The sequence below is a fragment of the Gadus chalcogrammus genome, chromosome 14 (assembly GCF_026213295.1).
Source record: "Gadus chalcogrammus isolate NIFS_2021 chromosome 14, NIFS_Gcha_1.0, whole genome shotgun sequence".
Classification (NCBI taxonomy): domain Eukaryota; kingdom Metazoa; phylum Chordata; class Actinopteri; order Gadiformes; family Gadidae; genus Gadus; species Gadus chalcogrammus.
In genome coordinates this window covers 4,400,704-4,412,210 of record NC_079425.1, presented here as the reverse complement: position 1 = coordinate 4,412,210, position 11,507 = coordinate 4,400,704, and the positions used below count along the sequence as shown (strand labels likewise).

The 11,507-nt window shown below is 43.8% G+C and overlaps 1 protein-coding gene across 1 annotated transcript in view; it reads left to right on the top strand.

The window, feature by feature from the left end:
• Positions 1–4,705: 4,705 nt before the first annotated feature.
• The window catches only part of cdkl5 (cyclin dependent kinase like 5), a 36,712-nt gene continuing 29,910 nt past the window's right edge, over positions 4,706–11,507 (top strand). Inside the window, exons 1-3 of the mRNA XM_056608029.1 lie at positions 4,706–4,783; positions 5,038–5,155; positions 8,727–8,761. Of these exons, the coding sequence (XP_056464004.1) occupies positions 4,706–4,783; positions 5,038–5,155; positions 8,727–8,761 (231 nt within the window). The remainder of the gene's footprint in view (positions 4,784–5,037; positions 5,156–8,726; positions 8,762–11,507) is intronic.

Sequence of the window (11,507 nt, the reverse complement as noted above, 5' to 3'; positions counted from 1 at the left end):
TTTTAGATAGATAGATAGATAGATAGATAGATAGATAGATAGATAGATAGATAGATAGATAGATAGATAGATAGATAGATAGATAGATAGATAGATACGCCTATGGGAAGATGGATAAATGGAAATTGATTAATAGATAGACTTGTTTCCTAAAGGAAAAAATAAAAAAAATCCCAAGAAAAATAATCAGCCTTGGGACATTTACATCAGTTAAGAATGTGTGCATTTAATAATGTGGTTATTTGTACATCCTCTTCGATGGGTTCATCAATTTTTGGATTATTCTTGGTTATAGTTGCATTTGCTCCGAAATAAGGCTGAGTCTGAGATGAGGTGTCGACTGTCCAATAGCATCACAATCGACTCAGAGAATAAAAGGATATTGACACTGCAGACGGTTACTTTAATTATATAGGCCTATGCATAAAAGTCGTTTGACTCAAGTAAACTTGGAAAAATTACACGTTTTAACAATAAATTATTCAAATAATAAATACAATTAGGCCTAAGATAAACACCAATAAATTATTATTCAATTCAAAATGTATTTCCGGTCTGCTATGGTCCAACGGGTCTAGAGTATTTAATGTAGGCTATTTTAAATCAATGCTGATGGCTGAATAAATAATCAGTGAAAATACTGACTTATATTGTACTTAACTAACAGTCTGCCAAGGAGGGCATAGCCTATAAATGTTAACAGCACCACCTGATCATCGTATAAAGTAAAGTCATATAAATTATCCTACAGAAATTAATAGAGCACTTATGTGCACTTATATATTAAGACGAGATATTATACATCTCTTCTTAATATATAAGTGCACAGTAGCCTATGACACATTAAGTATTAAAGTTGTCACCATCTACTCCACATTTCATAATTTGGATAAAACCACTGCTGGAACGCAGCGAGCGTTGCGTCGTCGTCCCCTCCCCCCTTGACGCTATTGGCTGAGAGGACCAGCTACTCCGATTATATTGGCTGAACCGGACGCTCCTCAAACAAATGACGCTATTGCTGCCTTGGACCAGCTGATGCTGAGGCTGTACTGAGCGCGGAGCGATGGGCAGAACTGTTGATGTCGCGTGGACGATGTAGACCCTTATTCCCCCTGTATTCCCGCGGACCTGCTTAAACCCCCCCAAACTGAGGATCCCGGTGAGTATTGGGTTTCGCTGTGACAGCAGGGCCTCGGTGCCGTGCGGGCCTGCCATTGCACGTATACGCGGCGTTTGACGCTCCAGATGAGCGTGCCTGCTTTGCACATCATCATTTTCTCGGGCATGATGTTTCGCGTTTCACGGATCCGGGATCTCACGTAAGTCACGTATTCAAGCGATGAATCAGATCGCCAGGTAGAGGGGGGGGGGGGGGGTGGCCGGAGGGAGGGTGTGGGGGTGTGGGGGGGAGGGGGGGTGTGGGGGGCGGGTGAAAGCCTCAAGGTGGGAATGTACACTCTTCCATTCCACCTAGGGATGTATGGCGATTTATTTTCTTCGTGCAGGGCTGTCTTGGCCGTGGACGAGGTAATGCGTTGTGGCGTCTGCACGGGTATACTGTGTAGGATGGGAGAGCGTGGACAGCAGCCGTGGAATGGTGGAGTGTTGCTCTGCGCGTCGCATCGCTCCGGTGCAGATAACAGCATTTACTACCACCTCTCTCTCTCCTTTTTTTGATCTCTCTTTTTCATTCTATCCTACACACACACACACACACACACACACACACACACACACACACACACACACACACACACACACACACACACACACACACACACACACACACACCATACACACTCATCCGCGTTCACACACGCCTCTGCCACCCTCTGCATCTATCTATATATCTCACATATACGCATACACACGCATCGCACTTACACGCACACACACGCACGTACACGCACATACATACTCATACACTCCCACACATAAAGACGCACACACACACATACACACACCCACCACCACCTACAAACATGCACAGGAACAAGGCAGCGCACACGCACTCTCACACAAACGCACGCACACACTTGCCACACAAACCTATCCATGCATGCATATCATAACCGTGTTCCATAAAGAGTGCATGGTAATAATTACAGGCTTTATTGCAGAATATATATATATATATATATATATATGTATATATATATGTATATATATATATATAGAGAGAGAGAGAGAGAGAGAGAGAGAGAGAGAGAGAGAGAGGGAGAGAGAGGGGGAGAGAGAGAGAGAGAGAGAGAGAGAGAGAGAGAGAGAGAGAGAGAGAGAGAGAGAGAGAGCGATACATGTCATAGTAAATATAGTCATATTTTGACACTCTGTTTAAACATTTTCGGAATAAATGTACCACTAGGAACGTACATTTGCTGTGATGAGCTTCTTCCATCTCTCTACCAAAGATGTCATTTGGGGACTGAGTCCTGTTGTGGACTGGCTAGTGCCGGGACTCAGTCAGGACAGTCCAGACTCCACGTAGCAGGCGGGCTGGAACATACAAACCATCCTTTTGTGTTAACGTTCCAGTTCACTCCAGCTTTCAGCCGCTTCTTCTGGGCTTCAACAAGTGGGAGGCCAACTGTTTTCCTGCTCATGGCACAAGAAACAAAATGAGACCACTGAGATAGCAGTAGCTCAGGAGTCAGCATGGGATGACTTTCAACCCGGAAGGTTGCTAGTTCGATCTCCGGCTCTGTTGAGGTGTCCCCGAGCAAGGCACCTCACCCTTACTGCTCCCGACATGCTGGCTGTCGCCTTGCAATGGTTGACCCTGCGTTGGTGTTTGAATGTGTATGAATACATGTAAATTGCTATGGATTAAATCGTCTGCTAAATGCCCTCAATATAAATGTAAATTTAGAAACATCTATCTACCCATATTCGATGTTTGAGATGAGAAGCTGGTGGACGCCATACGTACAGTGAGAGTTGATGGTGCCTTATACAGTGTTGACTGTTTGAGTCCTTTCATGGACACTTTTATCCCAAAAGACTCACCAGGAATTCCGATGTTATTAAGGAGCAGCTAAAGGTGGTTGGGGCATCTTGCTCATGGATGCCTGCAGTTTATATTGGGAACACTGGGCATCAAACCCGGACCCTTTCAGCTGGAGCTTGAGCGCTGTACTATCCCGATGGCTGTGTGGGTTAATACAGTGTAGACTTCATCCCTACCCAGCCAGGATTCTGTCACCAACACGCAAACACTTGACAGAATCCCAACAACCGTGGGCAGTCCTCATAATATAGCTTGTAACAGCAACCTGTTCCTCTTTGAATCAACGCGTTACATGGTGTTTCTTACATTTGTATCCAAAGCTATTAATCCCCGATTCATATCGTCGATAAATTGAACGATTTGAATCAGGCTCAAGCTTTTTCCTAAACGGCTAGCTAGCACCGCACCCCCCCCCTCCTCCCCCCCTCCCACCCTCTCTGCTGCTCCCGCACTCAGCCGTGTGCTTCCTGCATAGGAAAACGCCCACACACGCACACGAGAGAAATCTACAGCAGGCCCCGCTCTCGGAATAGTTCAAAGAAGGATGTTTTAACCTGTGAGGAAAGTCATCAAGTTTCTACAATGGAGGCAGTCAGGGTACAGGGGAGACCGGCCACAACACCCCTGGACCTCTCTCCCCTCTGGCGCCGTCCTTTAGATCGACTGATTGTGGCGTACAGGAAGTATGGTCGCACGGACCAACAGAGCATCTCACATATCTAAGAGACACGGGCAGCTGTAATACTGTACAAGAGCACAGTAGTGTTTTGAGAACGGAGCAACGTGTTGCTATGTATGACTGTACTTCCTCTCTGTACTTGTTCCGTTGTCAAAACGCCTTTTTGCTGTTTTACAATATACACAGCAGTTCATTTCTCTTTGATATGTGAGATGTGTTTATCTACAATGTGTGTATCGCCTAGAGATGGGTCGATGTAACGTTGTTCCTACGTGCAAACCTCATCAAAAGCTACAATAAGTGAACGAGCAGGCAATATTGTTCTACCCTCATCGATTGAAAATATCCTGGGCTGATGACAACAACAGTTATATTAACTAGACAAACCAGCCTTCTATTTACGAATGATTTTAACGTTGATTTGGACAGGTGCTGGATGTTTACAGAGGATAGCGTGACCTGTCTATGAATCGAAATCTACAATGGAATCCTCCTTGAAAAACAATGAATAATAAATGGACTGATACATGTTTTATGTTGTCAGCGCCTGTTCCACGGTGGTCAGAAGTGTCTCTGTGTGCTCTAGATAGACGCTGGTGTGAGAGCATCTCTCTGCAGCACGCCGGGAAAGCGTGGGGGTGGCGTGATGATGGCTGATTGGACAGGACAGCTTCACGAACGTCATGCTTAAATCATCCATCATTTATCATGAGCCTCTTGAAGGAAATGTTGACTTACTCCACGTTTACTTGACCCAGTTAGCCGCCATCTGTGCCGGGAGCACCCCGATGCCCCAGCTATGAATTATGGGAAATTGGACCTGGGGATGACCCACTCGTGAATATATATGATGTATTATTCCTCAAGTTCATCCTATTTATTATTGTTTCTTTGCTTGAATTGGTCTGTGTGTGTGTGTGTGTGTGTTTCTCTCTCCCCCTCCCAGGTTCCACGATAGGGATGACTTCTGAGCACCCTAGCGAGCGAGTACGGAGGCCCGAGCAGGACAAAAGGGTATGAGTGTAGAGATCGGTTGGAAGTGGCAGCAGCGGCAGCAGCAGCAGGCTCCGTTGGACCCCGGCGAGAGCGGCGAAGTGAGTCAGAGCTAATAAAAGCAAGGAGGTGGCAGACACACAGCGAAGGACGGTCGAGGAAAAACCGACGCGAGAACCGCAAGGAACAAACGCCAGAGCTTCGAGAAGAGCTGGAGCAGAACAAGAGCCGAGGAGGAGCTGGGGGACAGGAGCATGGTGGAGGTGGCGAGGACGGGACGGGCTGAGGCTGCCACGGCCGTACCTCCTCTCCTGGACGCCGGCCTGCGGAGTGGGCGGGTGTGTTGACCAATCAGGGGACGTCGTCGTGTGCGCTGCCCAGACGGAGCCGCTCATTACCCCTGCTGGACGAGACACCCCCCCCCCCCTGTGATGTGATGAATAAGTTTGAGGTCCTTGGCATCGTCGGGGAAGGTGGGTGGCTTACCCTTTTAAACCTGGAAGTTAACAACAGTGAGTGCGTGTGCGTGTGCGTGTGCGTGTGCGTGTGCGTGTGCGTGTTCGTGTGGGTGCTGATGGGTGGTGTGTGGCTCCCTTTTGGAACAGGTGGTGTGCCCGGCAAACACAGTAACCCGGCTGTAGAGTGTGGGCCGGTGCATAGCGCGCCGACGAGCGGCAATACGACATATTTGTTAACCACCGACAAGCACCGACAGATCTGGCACACGGGGTCGGATGTTGGTGTGCTTCAGGGGTTGACGGAACGGTGCGCGACTTTGCCTTAAAACAAACACAGAGATTAAAAGTCTGATGTTCCGACAAGCGTGGCCCTTGTCATAGCCGTGGCCCCCAGACCCTTTGTTCCTAGAAACTTGCGGAACAAACCCTGAGCCCCACTCTGATGCGTCGTTGGACAGACTGCGAGCCATATGCTGTGTCCCCTACCATACCAGGTCTGACCTTCCCAGCGACCCGCTGTCTATGTTCTGCTGTTGAACAATGTTATCCCACAGTTGGACCAATCAAACAAATTGCATTCATCCTCGAAACATATTGCTTGTCTTGAACCATATATTTCCCTTAGCCTTATGCAGACATGTATGTATCCTAAACCCTATGTGGTCATGTACTGTAGGTTTCTTAAATATATGGTCATTTAGCTCTCTTAACCTTATCTAATCAAATAGGTATCTCGACCATACATTGTGATATACTGTAGTTTCATAACCCTATAAGGTGATATACTGTAAGCCTCGTAACCATATATGGTCATATAATGCAAGTCTCTTAACAATATATGGTCATATTCTGTAGGTCTCTTGATCATGTGTGGTCATGTAGTTTAGGTCTGATAACCAAATAAAGGCATACGGTCTGTAAGCTGTATATGGTCGTTTTAAGTGGAATTGATAATTGCCGGGATGCGCTTTTAGGGAGTGGGCCGACAGTTTATAGATGCTGCTTTGCAATAACCATCTCTATGATGAATAATGGATGGAAGATTCCATTTTATATGGATCAATTTATTTGATGTGCTTTTTGTGCATTTATTGACCGGACAGTGAAGAGGGACAGGGAAATTATTTGAGAAAGGGGGAGAATGACATGTAGTATAAGACAACAGGTGGGAATAAGCTTTTCACGCTCGGCTAGTATCCATCGCCAGGCATCTTGCTTCCCCAGACACCCGAGCTGGTGTGTAGCTCAGCCGAGTCACACCAACGTTCAGGCCACTCCTAAGCCAGAAGAAGGTCGCTGAGTCAGAATGTTTTCATTTTAACGTTTAGAATTCATGCAATCAGACAGCAAGCTAAAGACCAAAACCAGACAACAAGCTCTAGACAAAACAGACAACAAACTAAAGACAAAACCGGACAACAAGCTAAAGGCAAAATCACGCAAGCTAAAGACAAAACCAGACAACAAGCTAGACAAAACCATGCAACAAGCTAAAGACAGAACCAGACAACAAGCTAGACAAAACCAGACAAAAAACTAAAGACAAAACTAGACAACAAACTAAAGACAAAACCAGACAACAAACAGCTAAATACTAAACCAAACAAACAAACACATTTGTATTTATCTTTTATTCATCTCGTTAATTATTTCTTTATTTGGCTACTCTTCAAGAACAATAGGTTATCTTTAACATTGCCGTTATAAAATCAGAATGGGGGGGGAAGTGCTCTCATCGTAGGAAAGACATGAAGGGATGTTTTATTCATGGCGTTGGTGGAGATAAGCACATTTACACTTAACCATGGTCGGCTTCCCCAGAATCTACCTAGTCAGGACTTCCTCCCAGCAACTTAAACACTTGAAGATAATGAAAGGCATTGCTACGGGTCCCCTGGGTGGAACTGAGCATCAGGGGGAATGGAGAACTTTGTTTTCAACTATTAAAAACCAAATCAATGCGGAACATGCTGTACAGTAAACAGTGCACACACTGACGTGCTAGTGTTTGTGTATAGACAGAAGTAGCTGGTATAGTATATGGCTTAGGGATGCTTTGAAGCTTAGTCACTATAACTATTAAAGTTATGGACAACAGGATCCAAAAACATAAATCATAAAATAACCAGAACATATCACAGAGCGTCAGCGATGTATCAACTACACCTTCTCAGGAAGATCAAAAAGAGAAAGTATATTAATATTAATCTCACAGACAGCCGATGCATTCGTTGGATATTGTTGGAAAAACGCAGGATTGTAGGGGATGTCGTCTAAATCCCTGTTGTGTGTAGATTGTACTTTCTCTGAGTCTGAAACGCTGCACCGACGCCATTATATGAGGAGGACCACATGAGTAATTGGTGACTCGCATGGCTATGTAACCAGGAGGGAGAATAGACTCCACCCATTCAATTAAATCAGCGTGAAGAAATAGAAAGAAATCAATAGACTGGAATTACGTGAGATTGCAATGGATTTAACCCTGGTGGAACATCATGTTCTTCTGCTTAATGCACACCTTGATAACCCTTAATGGCATCAATGGTGGTGGTAGTGACGGATTTCAGCTGTCAATCTCGTCAAGTGTAGTTTACTTATTCAGCCCTACTAATACATTAGTCAGATAAGTAACGATGTGTACAGTTATTTGAAAATGGGAAAAAATATTTTTGTATAAGAAATCATTAGAAAAATATGCAGCTATAATCCGTCTAAAAATAAAATTCACACATGCATATGAAAAGGTGCTACACGACCATACTATATTTGTACGAGTCATGAAATCGGATGACATGACTAGGGGGGGAGAGGGGGGAGAGTGGGGAGAGGGGGGTGAGGGCAGGGTAGTCTAGTGGTTTGGTTGTTCGACTCCTGAAAGCTCTAAGGTTCTGGGTTTGATGCCTGTCTCCCTGATGCTATACCGAACCTTATCCCTCCCTTCTAATTAATGACAAAAGTAAGTATTTAAAACCAGATCACTGTGATTGGCATTGGAAACAGCCATCTGCTTAATTAGGGTTAGCAGTATTAACCCTATCAGCGTTGCATTGTATTGGAAATGTGTTCTTGAGGAAATGGATCTAGGCTGGGATATACCACTCGTGTGTTGGATGGGGGGCGAGAAGGGGGTATACACAGTAAAGGCCGGCCAGCATCTGAAATATGAATGAAGAACTTATGGAACACCATGTGCTAAACAGAAAGCAACAGAGTAACTGTGTGTGTGTGTGTGTGTGTGTGTGTGTGTGTGTGTGTGTGTGTGTGTGTGTGTGTGTGTGTGTGTGTGTGTGTGTGTGTGTGTGTGTGTGTGTGTGTGTGTGTGTGTGTGTGTGTGTGTGTGTGTGTTTGCAGGAGCATATGCAAGCCCATATGCTAGGTTGTGTTTACTGTGTCATTCCTGCATAGATTTTCTGAATTCGTTAAGTAATTGATTCATTCCTTTCCAATGTTATGGCAAACATCCCTCCTGCTGTGTCCCAAATAATGAATACATAAACATATCTCAATCTAACGTCAAATGTTGATCCTGTTTCACTTTCATTTTCTCCCCCCCCCCCCCCCCATCCTCTCTCCCTGGTTTCAGGGGCGTATGGAGTGGTGCTTAAGTGCCGGCATAAGGTAAGAACCGTGTTCCCAGGGCTGCTGTATAAAACATGATCACGCTGTTTGTTTTTAGAGGGGGAGGCTGAATAAAGTGACATGGCGGAGAGGCAGGGCACTAACCTGCTGACATGTACACACCTGGGCAAGACACCTAGCCCTTACCTACTCCTCGCAAACCTCTTTGTGAGGTGTTGCGGTAGCGCAAGGCAGGACTACTCCCAGGGTTAGGGGTAGAATTCCTACCGGGGCCACCCATTCGAGGACATTTCTTTTTGTATTGGTAGACTCCTTCGACAACGGTGTCTATAAGAGTAGCAATGTTAACAAATCCTTTATTTAACCATTATAGGGCAGGGGGTTGCAGTCAGGATATCATGGAGAGTGATAATGACCGGCATGTTGTTCATTATCCTGCTTATTACACGGCTACAAAAGAGTCGATCTAGGGATACACTTCTCTCTCTCAGAGCGTACCTATCTCTCTCTCTCTCTCTCTCTCTCTCTCTCTCTCTCTCTCTCTCTCTCTCTCTCTATATATATATATATATATATATATATATATGGATTTCTGCTTTCACCGCCACAGAAATCCAGATTTGATTCACCTGTCTTAATAGAATAACAGGGCATTTCTAAATTCTGAACATAACTGAGTACAGAAAAAAGAGCTGTAATTCATAAAATATTTTACTTTTGCCATTACAACTTTTTTTATTTTAATTTAATCTATGCTACTAATAGAAGTAACAGCAGCTGTGATACAATGGAGATCGTACTGTAAGCTCATATGAGTTGTAACTGCTACCCAGTAAGATGAAGAGAATTACCAAAAGGATGGAATCTGCTCTGAATCCTCAAGGCAGTTCCAGTTATTGTGTGTTGTCTTTTTTATACTTAACACTTAGTTGTATAGCACGTTTTGAACTCGATAACTGCAGCTTAACATGCCTTACAGAATGTTTCAGGATAACCTACAAATTAATTATGTCATTTCCGGATTAAGCCCATGTCTAATTGAGTCTTCCATGGCCACTTCCCCACCCAACGTTCAAACCACACATTCGGCATCCCGTTCTCCTCCATGTCTAAATCATTCAGTACGAAGCCAAGGTGGAACCCCTTTATGGTTCATGTCTGTCAGAAGTATGGAACGTCTCACATATTTATTGCATTGAAAATTATCCTTGCACGCACAATACCTTTCCCAATTTATTATTGAATTATCTCCCAACCTAAAAGTACCTTATTGTGTAGAAAATTGACGGATTGGGGTGTAAGCTACAAGCAGAAGCAGCTTCAGAATAGTCCAGAAGGGGTTCGGGTACTATAGGTTCTGGGATAAACCCCAGAGTTCCCATTCTACCTTTTGACTTCCCTGAGCAAGATCCCTGAATCCCTACCTACTCCTTATAGTTTTTCTCGATTGTATACACACACAAAAATGGAACTATGCACACAATTCTGAAAACTTGAAGCTCATGTATCGACTACAAGACTCCAGACTGCTAAACTCTAAGCACAATTCTCACTTGTTCAAACTCAACTGGCAAAACACTTCAATCTTGTGTCAGAGTATAAAAGAGGACTTGGTGAGCTCTACTGTGTTGTCGATATGGTCCTTTGGCCTGATCAGGATTGGATGTGGGATGCATACTGATTTACATGGAGATCTGTTTCACCTCATTTATATTCTTATTTTTAATTTTTGTTGGCCTACGAAAAGCTTTTAATGCGGTTCAGTTCAGCTGAACATTTTACTGTATTACAGCAAAAGGATATATATTTGCTTTGTTACCATTTTGTACTCGTACTTGCCCTGATTTAATCATTACATCCCCCGAAAGACAGTCTAAACATTTTCTTACTGTAGTGTTTTTCATTTTACTATCAGTGCAATTACTGTACTGTAATTTACCAAAATAGGTAACATTGGTATATTGTCAGAACAATGTTGCAGCATCAACTAGGTATACAGTGAGTGACTATATGTACCACCTAATTGCAACTTTAAAAAGGAAAGCTATTTCTAAACAATTTTATACATTGGAATGTGTAACATGGCCTCATAAAGCCAAAACATATGTAAATAGTATTTTGATGGAAGTGATTTGAATTGATCACACCAGTATTTAGTTTATGTTCTCTAAGAGATATACATTTGATAGCTGTGTTTACTGTTTGGTGGAAAAAAAAACAGTTTTGAGAAGAATTTGTGTAGTTTTGACAAAATGATTAACTCTTCTCAGGTTTGTGTTTAGAGTTTGGAGAAATTGAGCTATAGTTTCAGAAAACATATTTAAAAGATTGAGAAAAACTGTAATTACATCCTAATTCACAATAATTTGATTGGGATAAAAACATGGACAGAAATGCTAATTAGTAAGCAAACCTAATTAAATAGGGAAGATAGAATATGAGCAACTGTGTTTCAAATGTTGGGATTCAACAACATGACCTTAGAGAGAGAGAAAGAAAGAGAGAGAGGGAGAGAGAGAGAGAGAGAGAGAAAGCGAGTGAAAGAGAGAGAGAGAGAGAGAGAGAGAGAGAGAGAGAGAGAGAGAGAGAGAGAGAGAGAGAGAGAGAGAGAGAGAGAGAGAGAGAGAGAGAGAGAAAGAGAGAGAGAGAGAGAGAGAGAGAGAGAGAGGGAGGTGTGTGCGCAGGAGCTAATGAACTGGTAGCTAGGCAACATTCCTCAGGGCTAGCTAGCTGGAGCAGCCAGCGGGATAGCCAGGAGATCAGTGGAGTCAACGTCGGAGGAGTA